At 39.3% G+C, this 18,520-nt stretch overlaps 1 protein-coding gene across 3 annotated transcripts in view; it reads left to right on the top strand.

Annotated features, from left to right (window-relative positions):
- The window catches only part of CAPN3 (calpain 3), a 33,355-nt gene extending 15,120 nt beyond the window's left edge, over positions 1–18,235 (top strand). Inside the window, exons 11-23 of one of the 3 annotated variants that reach the window (XM_060760934.2) lie at positions 405–574; positions 1,804–1,815; positions 3,035–3,243; positions 4,284–4,320; positions 4,772–4,885; positions 8,980–9,057; positions 9,982–10,039; positions 14,024–14,088; positions 14,623–14,691; positions 15,808–15,886; positions 16,055–16,171; positions 16,291–16,349; positions 17,375–18,235. In XM_060760934.2, the coding sequence (XP_060616917.2) occupies positions 405–574; positions 1,804–1,815; positions 3,035–3,243; positions 4,284–4,320; positions 4,772–4,885; positions 8,980–9,057; positions 9,982–10,039; positions 14,024–14,088; positions 14,623–14,691; positions 15,808–15,886; positions 16,055–16,171; positions 16,291–16,349; positions 17,375–17,401 (1,094 nt within the window). In that variant the 3' untranslated portion in view covers positions 17,402–18,235. Of the gene's footprint in view, positions 1–404; positions 575–1,803; positions 1,816–3,034; positions 3,244–4,283; positions 4,321–4,771; positions 4,959–8,979; positions 9,058–9,981; positions 10,040–14,023; positions 14,089–14,622; positions 14,692–15,807; positions 15,887–16,054; positions 16,172–16,290; positions 16,350–17,374 lie in introns of those variants that run through there. The other 2 variants (XM_060760939.2, XR_010908980.1) reach the window with 2 other exon arrangements.
- Positions 18,236–18,520: the final 285 nt, after the last annotated feature.

Below are 18,520 nucleotides of genomic sequence, written 5' to 3'. Positions count from 1 at the left end.
CAGGAACAATTCTTCAAACTTGGAAGCAAGATACATGAACAAGATACATGTAATTCTCTTGGCAATAACCGTTGCCTCAAATATCAACGTAGACCAGACTGCTGGGTCTTAAATTCTCATGATGGCTCGTAGACCCAAAATCCCCATGATCTACGTCAACGTTAGTATGAGTATCAGGCACAATCATGGGTTGAACTATAACAGGTGTTTTGAACTTCATCTCCCACAATTCCTAACAGCCGGTGGGAGTTGAAGTCCAAAACGCCTGGAGGGCCAAAGTTTGCCCATGCCTGTGATAGACCCATGGCCCAACAACTTTTAATAGCCAGATACAGCCCCATACCATACCACCAAAGTTGTGAAAAAATATTTAGTGTAATATTAATGTAATTTAAATTTTGCAGACACATTTTGGACCAATCCTCAGTATCGCTTGAGGCTTCTGGAGGAAGATGATGATCCAGAAGACAGTGAAGTTGTGTGCAGTTTCCTAGTTGCACTGATGCAGAAAAATAGGAGGAAAGAACGCAGACTAGGAGCCAATCTTCTTACAATTGGCTTTGCCATCTATGAGGTATCTGAGTTATCACATCCCCTTGCCTCATTTGCAACTGAGTTGATCAAATTACACTTCAGTAAAATGCATCTCAGGTGATGGCATTTCACAGCAAGATAGTAGGTGTAGTTGTAAAAATGTCCAATCCTCAATGAAAAAACTCAGAAAAAATATTTGTGTAAATATTTATGCAAATTATTCAACAACATACACAACAGAAATCACTACCAGGCTTAGTCAAATTGCTTGAGTAAAAGGTGGCTACAGTGATACTTAGTGTATTTATCTGTTTTATTATTGACTAATTAACTTTGTTAAATTTAGAAGCCTAAATTTAACAAAAACCCAATAAATGGTTTATTGCAGATAATGGTGACCAAGATCTGCTTGTACAAATTATTTCACAGGTTAACAATTAAAGCTTGTGTGTCAGTTGCATCTGTACCTTGGGAAGTCAGACTTGGTCACAGTGGTCCACACTCTTGTTGCATCCTGTATAGATTACTGCAATGCGCTCTACGTGGGGCTGCCTTTGAAGACTGTTTGGAAGCTTCAACTGATCCAATGGATGGCAGCCAGGTTGCTCATTGGAGTGACGTACAGGGAGCACACAACTCCCCTGTTGCGCCAGCTCTACTGGCTGCCAGTCTGTTTCCGAGCACAATTCAAAGTGCTGGCTTTACCATACAAAGCCCTAAACAGTTCTGGCCCAGTTTACCTGTCCAGACATATCCTCCCCTGTGAACCACCTCGGAGATTAAGATCTTCTGGGGATCTTAATCCCCAGTTTTTGGTTCTGCCTTCTTCTTAGTGGTGGCCCCTCAGCTGTGGAACTCCTTCCCTAGTGACATCAAATCAGCCTCCTCCCTCCTTGCCTTCAGAAGAAAAGTAAAAACCTGGCTCTGGGACCAGGCTTTCAGAGACTAGTGTAGTGCAATATAGATTGGATTGTGTGCAATAATTATGGAATCAGCCTTGGACCACGATCTTTGGATGACGTGATTTTAATACTGAATGTAATTTTTAATGCTTAACTTGTATTAATTTTAACTCAAGTGATTTTAAGTTTTTAATGTGTTTCAGGGCACTGAATACAGAAATATTAAATGCATAAAATAAGATTCAGGCCAACAGGCAGTCAGGGATCTTTCTCTTAATATATGAATAAAGTTACTACCAATTTTGTTTAAAATAAACAGACATTTGTCAAAAGTGTAATAAATATTTCTTCTTTGTTTTTCCCTCAGGTGCCAAAAGAGGTATGACTGGTGGAGGGTCTCCTGTTAATATCTTGATGTAACATCTCAAATACAGTTGCCTCTGTGGTAACCATTTGCCATTGTTCCAGTAATGTTTCTTAACAAAAGCTGTACACAATTGTTCAGTCACCTGTGGATATAGACATATTTTAATAGTGTCTTTTTACTCTGTGTATTTTTAGAAATATATATATGTAACAAGTTAATGTGCATTGGCATACGTAACTACATTTTGACATTGACAAGCAGGAGAAATAAGATGTCTGGAGTGCCATGCATAGAAAAATATATCTAAAAATATGTGTTCAATTGAAAATATGAGAATGTATTATAGCCACATGGTGTTCCAAATGTGACTAGTATACAAATAAGTACATGTGTGTGTGTGTGTGAGAGAGAGAGAGAGAGAGAGAGAGAGAGAGAGAGGCAGAGAGAGAGAGTAATGGAGGGAGGGATGGTATGTATAAGAATATGGAAAAGTTACTTAGATTTGGTTTGCTGTGAGTTTTCCAGGCTGTATGGTCATGTGCCAAAAGCATTTCCTGACATTTCACCCACATCTATGGCAGGCATCCTCAGAGGTTGTGAGGTTTGTTGGAAACTAGGCAATGTCCAGGGTGGGACAAGAGTTCTTTCTCCCACCCTGGACATTTCACAGATATATAAACCCCACTTGCCTAGTTTCCAATAGACCTCACAATCTCTGAGGATGCCTGCCACAGATGTGGAGAAACCTTAGGAGAGAGTGCCTCTGGAACATGGTCCTACAGCCCTGAAAACTCACAGCAATGCAGTGATTCTGTTCGACAACACATTACCTAGATTTACTCCTCTGTAACTGTTTCATGTGATAACTGCTATTTAGTCACAATTGTGACCCTTGTAGCTGTAAAGTTACAATCATGGTAACTCCCCTTTACAGCTACCTCACCAGGCATCAGACACATGGGGAGCAGAAGGTCCTTCTACTAGCTATTGAAGTTTGGGTGAATGACATTTCCAGGGTCAGAAGGGATTGGGCTAGGAGAGTTTGCTTAATGCAGTTTCCTTAGTATGCTTAAGTAAGCAGTTGATGTAGAAGACTGGCTGACCTCTTAGTAATAGCTAAATAAGGCTGGATGAAGGTGGTTGTCTTTGGTGTTGGCAGTGTCAACACAGCCTCATTCACTGTCTTGTACGCTCCTTTGCATTTCTGTCAATTACTTCTTTGTTTTTTCAGATGCAGGGTAACAATATGCACTTGCAAAAGGATTTTTTCCTCTACAATGCTTCAAAAGTAAAGTGCAAGATGTATATAAACATGAGGGAAGTTGCTGAACGCTTCCGGTTGCCTCCAAATGAGTATGTCATCATCCCATCCACATTCGAACCTCACCAAGAAGGGGAGTTTCTCCTTCGAGTTTTCTCAGAAAAAATAAGTCTTTCAGAGTAAGTAAAACGCCTATATTTTGGATTCTAAAGGTGGAGAGAGGAAATTGTGTTTTTTTATGATCCTGCATTAGGAGAACGGGCATAACATTCTACTCAAGTAGAACATGAAATCCTGGCTGTGGGATCAGGCTTTTGCAGACTAGACCAACGTGATGGTAGAGCTATGGTTTAATGGACTCTGATTGACTCGAATGGACTGTATATAGGACGAATATTTAATTCCGGCTATTGTTCTATTGTTTTACTGTTTTTATGATGTTTTTTATAATGTTTTATACTGTTTTACCTAAGAGGTATATTTATTCTTTTGTTGTCGGCCGCCCTGAGTCCCCCTGTGAAGATCGAGATAGGACGGAATATAAATGTCCCAAATAAATAAATAAACTAGATCTCATCTCCCATCTCATTTCCCTTAAAACCCACATGTCTCTGGTTGTCCCTGCCAATGTGACCATGCGGTGGCTGGAGGAAAGCAGTTTCGTGCTGAAAAGCAATTATAATTTCATAAGACCCAGAAGATCCTAGAGCAGTGGTTCTCAACCTTTGGTCCTCCAGTTTTTGGGGACTGTAGCTCCCAGAATTCCTGAAACTTGATCAAACTGGCTGAGGCTTCTGGAAATTGAAATCCCAAATAACTAGAAGACCAAAGATTGGAACCACTGTTACTTGTCCTGCATCTTGCAACAGAGACATAGCCAGATGTTATGTCTTATTAAAATAAAATAGATATTATTAAACAAATCGAGAAGGTGGACCTATACTTTATTTAAAAGTTGAACTTCCACCAAGAGGCTTCCATGAAAATAAAATTGTATTTTGGTGGTGGTGGGTGTCAGAAAAAGGGAAATTCAAGAACTACATGTATTTCCAGAACCAGACTTTGCTTGTTCTTAAAGCAGAGGCTATTTAAAACCAAACCTAGCAACTCTTTTTGTAATTCTTATGCTATGTTTTCTAATCTAAGTAGAAAGATATACCCAAGAAAGAATGGACCAATCTTTCTTTCTTTTTTCCCCTTCTCCCTTTCAATCTTACAGAGAAGTTGAAAACAAGATTACAGCAGGACAAATTTCTGTGAGTACATTATATTTTTCCAATACTGGAGCCCTTTGTTGTTTTTCAGCTCTGTCATTCTCTGCCATCTGTCTCCAGCCTCGACTGTTTTCGTGACATTGCTCTTGTCTATGCTTAAAAGTGCCAATGCCACCACTTTACAAATTTGCCATCTGTTCTAATTACAGCTATGACAGCTCTTTTTCATCAAGCATCAACAAAAGTCATAGCCAAGAATTTAAGGCTCCAAAAGCTCCCTTTAGCCTTTTTAATTCTTGACTTATTACTTTGTTTTTATAATTGAGCACACATGTATGTGTCTGTCAATATACATATGCACATATATGTGACACCAAATGCGTCTGCAAGCAATGAGACAATCTGTTTTGTGCCTCCATTGCCCTCTTACTCAACACACAACTGAGACTCCCAGCTTCACTGATGTTCATTTTCTTCTCCGTCTCTTCTCTAGCCAATCATCTTTGTCTCAGATAGAGCAAACAAGAACAAGGATCCAAAAGGTGGTGAGGGGCATAAGAAGGACAAGGAGAAAACAATCACTGATAAGAAAAAGAAAGCTGATGAGGTTGTTGTATTGCTCAGCATGAGGAAAGCCAAGTATGAGCTAAATCGCATGTTGAAGTTGCTCAGTAGTCACAGTAAGCATGCCTCTTCTGCTATAATGCTTTCCTCTTTGGGATAATTATTCCCCAAAGAGGAAAATAATTGGCAGCAAAAACTGGTAAAATCTAAACCCTAGTCCTATTGGAACTTTCAGCTAGAGTAGAGCCCTTGTATCACTGGGATTTATCTATAGGTTAAATCAACATTCAGTGATTGGATGTGTTGACTGTTGTTGTGACTAACTGAGAAGATTCAGTTGGTAGTCCTCAGCCCACTGGTTTTTCTCAACAAATTCTCATGGATGTTCGGTTCTGTTGCATGGATGATATGTGCATGGAATCTTTTATCACTGTGTTGGAACTGATGGTCAGAAGGTATGGCTCAAGTACTCTTAATAATTGTAGTCCCATAATGCAGTGTCATATCTGACTGCATCTCACTGTCCTTATGTGAAGCCCTCACTTCTCTCATTGGCTGTAAGACAGCAGAATGTACCTTCCATTATGGCTGCCCAAGGGGACAGGGACAAACCTGGACAGAAGAGGCTTCAGAGAGCTTTGCATCCATTCCCTTCTCTTCTGTGGGTGATGATGCTATTATTCAGTAGATTACAGCCAAAACAAAACTGATGGTATAGGTGGGAGTTGTCCCTATAACGAAGGAGCACGTTCATTATTAAGGGAGTGGATGTAGAAATTGTGGGGTTTTTTTTCTACCAGTATCTTATTTTACAATTTTTGAAACATTTTATTGATTAAAATATTTTGATCCGAGCCCCTGGTAGTGCAGTGGGTTAAACCACTAAGCTGCTGAACTTGTTGCTCAAATCTGGGGAGCAGGGTGAGCTCCTGCTATTAGCTTCAGCTTTTGCCAACCAAGCAGTTCGAAAAAAAATGCAAATGTGAATAGATTAATAGGCACTGACTGCTCCAGAGGCAAGGTAATGGCACTCCGGCCAAGTGATCTTGGAGGCATCTACGGACAACGCCGGCTCTTCAGCTTAGAAATTGAGATGAGCACCACCACCACCCCCCAGAGTCGGACATGACTAGACTTACCTTTACCTTTTATTCTAGCTTATCCATCAGAATTAAAATTAGCATGGGATACAATCATTTCAAGGTAACAATCATAACTTCTTTTGAAACTTATTGAATTATAGCCACATTCGATTTATGTTCTGATTAATAACCTAGCAGTGGCAATAGATGTATGTTCTAGGAATTAATATATATGCTATTACTATTTTTCCACCAGTTTCAATTCTGTACCCAGGTCCTTTGCCACGATTGCGCCTTTTTTGTCCAAATAATAATAATAGTAATAATAATATATCTTGTTTCAAGTCATCTTGGCTTCTAGACATGTATGTTGCCTTGCAATTACTGAGGTTGAAGAACTTAACTTTGTACTCATGTATCAATGCAGATGAATAATCAGCTTTGCATGTCTTCTGTATTTTTCTTTTGCTATTATAAAAAAAGGCTGCAAATACTCTCATACATTATTCAGAAGGCTCAGTGCTCTTTTGGGGCCTTTTGCCATTTTATTTATTTATTTATTTATTTATTTATTTATTTATTTATTTGCCACATTTGTACCCCACCCTTCTCACCCCGAAGGGGACTCAGGGCAGCCATACAAAAGGCAACAATTCAATGCCACACAGATATACAGGGTTAGTCAAAATGCATAGGCCAATAAGCCATTCAATTGAATGGCTTATTGGCCTATGCATTTTGACTAACCCTGTATATCAATAAAAAACAAATACATTAAAACCAGGCAATTAAAAGTATCAAACATTAAAACATCATTAAAATCACACAATCCAAGTCATAATCCAGGACCATTCCAATCGTTATTATATTATTTCGTAATCACTTATTGCAATGCTCAAAAGCTACTAACCAAAAGCTTGGTTCCATAGCAACATTTTTAGTTTTTTTCCTGAAGGTCAGGAAGGAGGGGGCTGATCTAATTTCACTGGGGAGAGAGTTCCATAGATAAGGGGCCACCACTGAGAAGGCCCTGTCTTTCTTCCCTACCAAGGAGGTGGAACTGAGAGCAGGGCCTCCCCGGACGATCTTAACCTCTGAGGTGGATCATAGAGGGAGAAACATTTGGACAAGTAAGTTGGGCTGGAACTGTTTAGGGCTTTATAGGCTAAGGCCAGCACTCTGAATTATGCTTGGTAGCAGACTGGCAGCCAGTAGAGCTAACGTAAATAGGGAGGTTGTATGCTCCCTGTATTCTGCTCCGGTGAGCAGTCTGGCTTCAGTCCATTGGATTAGTTGAAGCTTCCGAACAGTCTTCAAAGGTGCATTGCAGTAATCTATACAGGATGTAACAGGAGTGTGGACCATCATGGCCAAGTCTGACTTCCCAAAGTACGGTGCACAAGTTTTAGTTGTGCAAAAGCTCCCCTAGCCTCTGCCAAGACCTGGGGTTCCAGCCTCAGTGATGACTCCAGGAGAACTCTTTCTACACAATAAATATGTGTTGTACAAAGAGGGGTGAGCAGTGAAAATTATATCTGAAATTCACATTAATCATCCAAATAACATAGTACTGTGCAGTAAAGAGATATTTGCTGTTTGTCTGTACTTCAGAGACTTGACCTAGTAATGTACAAATTTGTTTATAGGAACAAAAAATGCACATTTCTAAATATAAGGGTTGCGTCAAATTAAAAACAACAAACTGGAGCTCAATTCTATTCATATTCACAGAGGGTTTGACACCAAAATGACTATCTTTGTTTTTCTTTGTGTATATATTTTCAGCAGAAATATATTACTTTTTATTTTTAAAATGCCCGTAGCTAGCTAGATATAACCACAAAAATATTTTCATAAGTCCAGCTTACAAATATTAGATCAATATACCTGCTATGCTGATTTGTTTTTTTAATTTTTTAATGGGCACATGCGCTGGTCCAAGCTGCCATTATTACTCAATTACAGTAATGCTTCGAATCAGTTTTGCTTGCACATTCTGCAAGCACACACTATTGTTTTTGTTGCTGCTGGATTTTTTTTATAGTTGTTGATTTTGTGAAATTATCTGGAATCTTAGCTGCATTGCTGTGGTATGGTCTAGTACAGAAGTCCATGGGATAGGCATGTAGCCAGGGGGGGCTTGACATTCTCAGGGTGGTCCGCGAGAAGGCCTTACTGGTACATTATTTAAACTGTTATGTTTATTCATATCATGATCTGATCACCATGCTCAATATATCCCATATGCATGGGGGTATTGTGATAACAATACAAAAGGTTTGCTAGGGTAGATCCTCAGCCCCTCCCCCCCCACCCCCCGAATCAACTCAGCACCCACCCACCCCCAAATCAAAATCCTGGCTACGGGCCTGCATGGGGCTAATGCTATGAGTTGCTGCACTAAGTGACACCAGCTCTAATGATGCCACTGTTCATATTTAGTGAGTGTGTATAGGATTCCAACCTTGGAAGGTGGTACATTCCTCTTTTACCAACAAAAGCATATGTGGAAGATTCTTGGACACAGGAGCTTCCAAGAAGCAAAAAAGATAGAGATTTGTCAGAGCTCTGAGTTACCCAAAAGAGATTTGGTCAAGAATGTAGCAGTGGGGTGGGATGGGGTTAAATAAGGGCATCACAGTAACTTAAAACTTTAGCTAAGCATTTAGAAATACCATTTATATACCCAAAGAAAAGGGTCAAGTAGGCAAAGTTACCAATTGAATGCAAGCAGAGCAAATATACAATAGTCTTAATTTGAATGATTTTAATGCCTACTCTCTGCAATATTCGAAATTTGGCATCTGAAAGAAAATATCATTGGAGGCAAAATTCTTATTTGAATGTAAAGCCCTCGTTTTGTGATCCTCATCCCACCCTCAATGCTATCTCTGGATTTGGCCAGAAATCATGTGAATACTAAATATGTCAGAGACGTTTTGGAAGAAAGCATTCTGGACAAACAAGCATATATTGGAAACCTGTTCCCTCTTCTCAAAATCCATAAATCAGCAGTTCATATGTAACTATTTCTCACCTTTTAATGTTTTTGCAGCCTGCACAGAGAGATTCCGATAAGGAAACCGAGGAAGACAAACAGTTCAGAAATATTTTCCGGCAGATTGCTGGAGATGTAAGTACACAATTTCTTGGCTCTTGCATTAAGCCAGCTTTGTTAGAATTTAAATATATGGGTTATGTAAGTCCTGAAGCCAAGCAAATCCAGTCATAGATTCTGAAACACAGATTTGGAGAATTATAGATCAGGGCTTCATAAACTGTGAATTCCGACCACAAAGGGGGTTCCCTGAGCTCAATGTTGGGGTCATGAGAAATTTACATGACTCTGTTGGCAACAACATGCAGTTTACAGTGGATTGTGCAAAAAATGCGTAAACTGTACTCCACAAAAGGGAAAATCAGCTTGTTTAACCAGCCTCACAAATGCTGATTTATTGCACTATGTAACACAATTTTTGTTCCTGGATTATAAATGTTGTTTCCTAATTGGTTCTATCATAAAAACATGGGAGTCAGAGGATGAGTCTTGTGTGGATTTAAAATGGTTTAAGTTCTTTCATGCTGCATCTTATGATGTGGTACTGTCCCAAACAAAATATTCTCTAATAGGTTAGAAGTTGATATTTAAAGTCTTCTACAAAAAATGGTTGCTGATGACACAATAAATAAATAAAATTCTACAAAATCCTTTATCTGTGAACAAAATTCTGGATTAGCTTCAAAAAGAGATGAAGCACATTTTGACTGGATTAGCATGGTAAAGTAGTTTGAGTGCTGAATTACTATACTGGAGACAACGGTCTGAATTTCCACTTGTCCATGGAAATCTACTTGGGGAACCTGGGCAAATCATACTCTCTTGGTCTCAGAGGAAGCAATGGCAAACCTGCACAGAACAAAACTTGACAGGAAAACGCTGTTTCTGCAAGTTGGAAAAGGTGTACAACAACAAACATTTAACGAGAAATATAGTTCTTGGCAACTTTTGTCAAGTGACTTTACTTTCTTTACAGCCCATTTTTCCTTTGGTTTGTAGGACATGGAGATCAGTGCTGACGAACTCAGGAACGTCCTCAACAATGTTCTGAAAAAGCGTAAGTGTGGTGTCCATTTTGTTCTTTCACACTACATTTAGAATACTGCCCAGGGAGCAAAAAGAGCCAATGCTAGAATTTCACATGATGAACACTTCTCTCATGCCTATGTTTTCTTAAACAGGAGCCTGAATGGCAAATAATGTATTTTACTCCTATGGCGCTGACGTCATCAGAACACCATCAGCTTTACCTCTCTCTCTCTCTCTCTCTCTCTCTCTATATATATATATATATATATATATGAACATATCAGGTATACAATCAACAGAGCTGGTCGAACATACTGTTTGAAGATTTGTTGTATTTATTCTATAGGTAAAGGTAAAGGTTTCCCCTGACATTAAGTCCAGTCGTGTCCGTCTCTGTGGTTGGTGTTCATCTCCATTTCTAAGCCGAAGAGCCGGCTTTGTCCGTAGACACCTCCAAGATCATGTAGCCGACATGACTGCATGGCGCACCGTACCTTCCCGCTAGAGGGGTACCTATTGATTTCACATTTGCATGTTTTCGAACTGCTAGGTTGGCAGAAGCTGGGGCTAACAGCGGGAGCTCATGCCGCTCCCTGGATTCAAACCTGCTACCTTTTCGTCTCAGCAAGTTCAGCAGCTCATTGCTTTAACCCATTGCGCCATCGGGGGCGCTTACTGATTCTATATGTGTACCTATATAGCTATCCAGGCAGTCCCTGAGTTACAAACACCCAACTTAGGACCTCAGCACATTTAAACTTTAAAATGCTTAATCAGTATGCATATCTCTCTCCTTTTTTTACAACAAGATGCATATAGGATCCTGACAGGATGTATACATTTTCGTCATATTAATTTCTTACTGTTTAAAGTAATCTGGTTTGACTCCTCAGGCGTGGTATTGCAAGTTTTGTAGATCTTACATCTGCGCAATAGAGAGCCACTATAGCTGTCATTTGGCATGAGCTAGCAAATAGTGATTACTAGCATGCTGTACAAAGGTATTCTGATGTATTTTCCTGTCAAATTCTTTTGAAAACACATTTTTAAAAGGGCTGGGGACTTCTAAGGAGCCGTCATGGAGGTCTTCTCTCATGTAGCCAGAAACAAATGGTGATGGCTCCCTTCCTAACAAATTCCAGGGTCTGCAGAGACATCCACAGACATGCCCCCAAAGAAGACATCACAGCACAGGGGACACGATGCTTAACTGTTTTGCTGATCACACTTAAAAGCAACAAACTTTTTAAAAACCCAATATGAATCCCATGCACAAATGCTCCATTTCTACCATCTTTTGCACATGGTTTCCAACGAGATGAGGACAACAGGGGACAAATGTCATTTGATAGGACCTTTCGAGATTTGTATGCAAACAAGGTCAGAAATGGAATATCCTTTAATGTGATAAGATCCTTACAAACAATTCATAGTTAAGCACAGGGGTGAGACAACAGGAAGTGAGAGAAATCTATCTTCAGGAAGGGAAATTCACTCCAGGAAGAGTTATCATGGGAAAAAGGTGTCTCCACTGAAGCATTATCTCAAATTTTTGTTTCCACAGCAAGCTGATTTTTTCAAAATCCAGTTATCACAGGGATAGAAAATGAGGTGAAATCTTCTGAACAGGAGCATAAACAACATAACAAACACCACAGGGGTGTAAACCCTTTCCTATGCTATCCAAAGCTGTGTGTGGAGTTGGGCCTCTTGGTGACACAGTGGGTTAAACCATTGAGCTTCTGAATTTGCTGACCAAAAGGTTGGTGGTTCGAATCTGGGGAGCAGGGTGAGCTTCAGCTGTTAGGCCCAGCTTCTGCCAACCTTACAGTTCGAAAACATGCAAATGTGAGTGGATTAATAGCTACCACCTCTGTGGGTAATGGCACTCCATGTAGTCATGCTGGCCACGTGACCTTGGAGGTGTCTACGGACAATGCTGGCTCTTTGACTTAGAAATGGAGATGAACATCAATCCTTCAGAGTCGGACACAACTAGAGTTAATGTCAGGGGAAAGCCTTTACTTTACTTTATATGGAATTACACCTTAATATGTGTCTGTTCTGACTTAAATACAAATTCAACTTTAAAACAAACCTACAGAACTTATCTTGTTTGTAACTTTGGGAACTGCCTTGATATGTGAGATAAGCTATATATTCTACTGGCAGGGAACACATTCCTGGAGATAAGATTACTACCTCATTTTGCACATGAAAACTGAATCTATGCTCAGGTATACCACAGGTGGAGATTCACCTATTCTGCAGTTGTTGTTATATGTCTTCAAGCTTTTTCTGACTTATGATGACCCTAAGACAAACCTATCATAGGGGTTTTTTTGGGCAAGATTTGTCCAGAAGATATATACTTTTGCCATTCTCTGAGTAGGTGTCTATGGCTGAGCTGGGATTCTAACCCTAGTCTCCAGAGTCATAGTTAATAATAATAATAATAATAATAATAATAATAATAATACAGAGCAGAAGAGAAAACTGGCAAAAGAAAGCTCTCCATGGACAGTTCCTGGGAAAAATTGAGAGCCAAATTGATAAAAGAAAAAACATGGCTGTGGCTCACAAATGGAACTCTGAAAAAGGAGACGGAGGCCTGATTCTGGCAGCCCAAGAACAAGCCATTAGAACAAATGCCATCAAAGCCAGAATTGAAAAGTTGGCGACAGATGCCAAATGTAGACTCTGCCAGGAAGCAGATGAAACAATACATCACATCCTCAGCTGCTGCAAGAAGATCACGCAGACAGACTACAAGCAGAGGCATAACACCGTTGCTCAGATCATTCATTGGAACTTGTGCCACAAATACCATCTGTCTGCAACAAAGAACTGGTGGGATCACAAGCCTGAAAACGTTACAGAAAATGAACACGTCAAACTACTCTGAGACTTCTGAATTCAGACAGACAGCGTTTTGGAGCACAGTACTCCTGACCTCACGATCGTGTTAAAAAACAAAGTATGGGTCATCAATGTTGCAATCCCAATTGACAGCAGGATTGAAGAGAAACAACTGGAAAAGCTGACACGATATGAGGATTTAAAGATGAAACTGCACTTGAACACAATTGGTGCTGACAAAATTACCATCTGCCAGCTGCAAAAGGCCACCTTACTGGGATCTGCACGCGTTATTCGCTGCTACATCACACAGTCCTAGACACTTGGGAAGTGTCCGATGTGTGATCCAATACAACAGCCAGCAAAGTAATCTTGTCTACTATGTACTTATCTTGTTGTGTTTCTAATAATAATAATAATAATAATAATAATAATAATAATAATTTATTTCTATAATGCCCTCTCTCCCCGAGGGGATTCAGGGTGGTTTATACATAAGAAGGCAGCCATTCAATGCTTAAGTGATTACAAAACATATAAAAACATATCAAAATAGACAATAGAGCACAATAATAACAGTGAGTTTACCATGAAGGATTAAGCATTGAGATAAAAATGTAACAGAATAGTCAGTAAGGCATAATTAACTAAAACATAAATAAACATTACAACAAATACCCTCAAAACAGTTTAAAATACAGTTACATTAAAAATGGTTGGCTTCAGTGATCCTTTAAGATGTATCGTGGCAGCCATATAGTGCAAGTTCAAAAGTCAAACCAACACATTTGGACTTGCAAACAAATAAAAAATATTCATCAGTGCCTGGCACAATCCAGAGAATAACTCTGATGAGAAATGGTTTCTTCATACAAGAATTGCAAGGGTACTCGAATACCATTCTAATAACCTCCTATGATCTTATTAATTTAAAATGACTGATGGCAATATGTTCAGAACCAGCAGAAATTCTGTAATAAGAAAGTTTAATGATGTGCCCAAAAAATCTTGTAAGGTTTATAAAATTGTCCTTGATTTTGCAGGCCAAAATATGACCCCCCCCCCTCTATATATACATATATGAAAAAATGTAATGTCTCAGAAATCATATACATATATTAATATGTTGCATAATCGAAATACTTTATTTCAGACAAGGAGCTGAAGACAGAAGGGTTCGCACTAGAATCCTGCCGCAGTATGATCGCCTTAATGGATGTATCCTTTTACAATTAATAAAATAATTGCAAAACCAAAAAGTGCCAATGTACCACAAGGCAGGAATTTTAATCAAGATTTTAAATGTTTGCGCATTTAAAAATTACTTCCCTATGGGTGTTCTCTTAACTGAATGAGTTCATCAACTGTATTTCCAGAAAATATTGAACAGAACAGAGGCCCCGGTGGCACAGTGGGTTAAAGTGCTGAGCTGCCAAACTTGGTGACCAAAAGGTTGGCAGTTTGAATCCAGGGAGAGGGCTGAGCTTCCACTGTTAGCCCCAGCTTCTGCCAACCTAGCAGTTCGAAAACACGCAAATGTGAGTAGATCAATAGGTACCACTTTGACAGGAAGGTAATGGCACTCCATGCAGTCATGCTGGCCACATGACCTTGGATTCGTCTATGGACAATGCCGGCTCTTCGGCTTAGAATGGAGATGAGTACCATCCCCCCAGAGTTGGATAAGAGTAGAGTTAATGTAAAGGGGAAACGTTTACCTTTACCTTATTGAACTGAACATCAACATCACAGACAGATGGTTCTGGAAGAATAAACCTTGAAGAGTTTCGACATCTTTGGGATAAGATTAAAAGCTGGCAGGTATTAATTGAAACTTCTTGTATGTGTTCTGAATACCATTCTTCTGGGCATACTAAGTTGCGCATGCTTTCTAGTAATTCACAAATTAAAACTGGGGCACTTGTGTCAGTGACAAAAAGCTACTGAGGAAGAACACACAAACTGAAGCTGCAGTTGTTTGCTTTAGCATGAGCCTACTGGGAAGGGTAACATGTTGACCCATCTCTTTTCCTTGTGTAAAACACTTCTGTACTTTGAACTCAGTTTGTAGCAACTGAAGGAATTTTGAGGACAAGGGGAGATGTGAGAGGAGGAAAAGGAAATAGGGACATTTTAGCGGTAGCTGAAAAATGGGATAGCAGATCATCTATAGCAGTGGTTCTCAACCTGTGGGTCCCCATGTGTCTTGGCCTACAACTCCCACAAATCCCAGCCAATTTACCAGATGTTAGGATTTCTGGGAGTTGAAGTCCAAAACATCTGGAGACCCACAGGTTGAGAACCACTTATCTCTAGGAACTGTCCCTGCTAAATCAGGACAGTTGGGGGATGTAGTAATGAGTGAAAAATAGTACAATAATAGAATAAAAACACAGAAAAGGTATATTTTTCAGCATTTTTGTTGTTGTTCTGTTGGGGGGAGGAGAGAGAGAGAAAATTAGCATAGAATAAATCATATGATCCGTCTCCGCCTCTCTATTTTATGTCCAAAGTCAATGGGTAATAATAGCAGGAGGGGGACTAATAGGACGACACCTGGCATTTCCCAGTGTCCCATCCAGGTAGTCACCGGGGAGACTCTGCTTAACATGTTACATTAGACAGGATCTGTGTCTTTAGAGTCGTTAAAATGTCTCCAAAAATAATTCAAGTTGTTAAAGTTTAATGAGTGGTTTGATTATTCTTTAATGATAGTCTAGCCTGCTACCAATGGAAGTGCTATTCATGTTAGAGGTTATGCAAACATTTCTTATTCTTATGTTTGCCATTGTATCGCTTACAAAACAATAGACTATTTCAAGTATTTCCTATTAGAACAGGGCCATTTGTTTTAGTGGATATTTCTGAAATGATTTTCCCCTTTTCTGGTAGAGCTGGAACAAAACGAAACCTAACATTTCCACTATTACTTTCCAGAAAATTTTCAAACGCTATGACACCGATCAGTCAGGAACCATTAACAGCTATGAAATGCGTAATGCAGTGAAAGATGCAGGTATTGTACTGTGCTTGTTATCCTATATCCTTGGATAGACACTTCGCCAATATAGTCTTCTGCTTTTGTTCTAATAGATTGACAGCGAAAATAGTATTTTCTACATAAAATTACTGAGAGAGAAAATGGAAAACGTATCTCAAACTAGATGTCTTAATTTTTTTCTAGGATTTCAGTTGAATAACCAGTTGTATGACATTATTACAATGCGCTATGCTGACAGAAATATGAACATTGAGTTTGATAGCTTCATCTGTTGCTTTGTGAGGCTCGAGGGAATGTTCCGTAAGTATATTAATTTCATCTGCTTGAAAATATTAATCTCAACGATGCTCACACCATAATATGGAAGAAGCTCTACTAGAGTAACTTCTCATATACTTTCCCCCTTTATGTCCCTTTAGGTGCGTTTAATGCCTTTGATAAAGATGGAGATGGAATTATTAAACTGAATGTCTTAGAGGTAATATTTTTTTTTATTTTGGTGTGTTTCTTTATTAAATAAGAGCTGTATTCTGTGGGTTTAGATCAGGCATGGACAAAATTTGGCCCTCCAGGTGTTTTGGACTTCAACTCCCACAATTCCTAACACCTGGAGGACCAAAGTTTGCCCATGACTGGTTTAGATACTTTAATGATGGTAAGAGCTATTAGTGACTATTAACTTGGATTGCTAAATGTCGCTTCCATTTTACCTCCAGAGTACTACACCATGCATTACTGTGGCTTACCCTTCTTTTCATAAGTAAAAACAATCCCACAAATTCCCCATCATTTCAGGGTATGACTATCTATGAGATGTTGGCAGTTTTAATCATTTTGTGGGTATGGATTTTTATTTATCGTATCAGAAGCAAGCCGAGGGTAGAGTTGTAATGTATTTTTAAAAAGCACAAAGTTTAAAAAACTTGGCATTATACTAAATGTCTTTTGACCAGTGGCTGGCCACTTGGAGTGCCTTTGGTGTTATAAGAAGGTCCTCCATTGTGCACGTGGCAGGGCTCAGGTTACATTGTAATAGGTGGCCTGTGGTTTGCTCTTCTCCACACTCACATGTTGTGGGCTCCACTTTGTGGCCCCATTTCTTAAGGGTTGGCTCTGCATCTCATGGTGCCAAAGTGCAGTCTGTTCAGCACTTTCCAACAGTGGGTATGGGCGCAAAACTGAAAAGGCGAGACTTCTGAGTTAGCTAATACAAAGGTGTCTCGCCTTGAAATATACTGTTATTGAGTTTTCTCAAGAGCAATGTGTTCATAAGCCCAGATGTTCTCATTTAGGCTTTGCTTTCTTTAAATATTGGAATGATAGCAGGATTTAAATCTGACCCTATACATAGTTACTTAGAAAATCCCACCATTTACTTGGATGCTAGTTTTGGATAAATGAAAACAGACTTGCGAAGATTGCAAGGGGGAGCCGCACCTTTCCCCCTGCACTTTTAGTAACGTCTATTATCATTTAATATTGTTTTTTCCCCTTTTCTTCCAGTGGCTACAGCTCACCATGTATGCCTGAAGGCCACACAGACTTGTGTTCTTATCCTCATTTGTGCTCGTTCTTGAAATGAGGCCCGGAATTTTGTCAAAAAGAAGCCAGCCAGTATTGAGTTGCAGATCAATAACACTTAATGTGTCTCGCTCCCTTTTTACCAGATAAAAGTTGTGAATCTAAAATCTACCTTTCTACTTCTTGATAACTGACATCAGCAGTATCATATTGCAAAAGGTGTCTGCCACCATTGCACTGCGGACTGTTGTTCAATCTACTGTACATTGGCCTAATGCCAATGTTACACTAGTAGATGTATACTAGTGCTATGGCACTTTCCTCCCCTCTTGCAGCTCTAAACCTCCTGATTCAAAAATCCTCAGGGTCTAGGAATGTTATCACTATCAAAGGATTTGCGGAACTACCCAAATGGATGTATCTCATTTAAGTGTATTCATTGTACAGTCGATCTGCGAGTTACGAGCAAGATAGTTTCTGAAGGTTTGCTCTTAAGTTGGAATTTGAATGTAATCTGGAACTAGTACATTGCTAAAGCGTGTCTCTAACTTTTATTTTAGTTTTGGATACAACAAATCCTCACTTTCTGTCCCTGTGACAATTCGATTTTGAAAATGTTGGCTTGTTGTGGAAACAAGGATTGGTGATAAAAACTTCAGTACAGACACCTTTTCCCCACGATAACTCTTACGGGAATTTCCTTCCTAGGAATAGATTTCTTTTTACTTCCTGTTGCCTCACCCTCATTTGTAATTAGGAGTTCTATGTAGGTCAGATGTTTGTAACTCAGGGACTGCCTGTACTTAAATAATGCGTTTCAAATATGTAACTGTTTGAAATTTCTTCTTGTGTGTGTGTGTTTTATTCTAGTCCTACATATGCTTTAAGCATTATTCCCATGGCCAAATACTTCTATAATAAATCAATGTATCATTCAGAATCTCCCAAACAATACTGCCACTGTTCTCGTCAATTGGGGGATTTTGAGTCATTCAAAAGAAGTGAACTTTTCTAACATTTTCAAATGGATTGTGTAGAAAGAGGATGAGAGAGAGTGTGTGTGTTATACATCCAGGTAAAATCTGTAGCATTATGTAAAATAAACCACATGTAGTTCACATTTGATCA

The sequence above is a fragment of the Anolis sagrei genome, chromosome 1, assembly GCF_037176765.1.
Source record: "Anolis sagrei isolate rAnoSag1 chromosome 1, rAnoSag1.mat, whole genome shotgun sequence".
Lineage (NCBI taxonomy): Eukaryota > Metazoa > Chordata > Lepidosauria > Squamata > Dactyloidae > Anolis > Anolis sagrei.
This window is presented reverse-complemented; position numbering and strand designations above follow the sequence as displayed.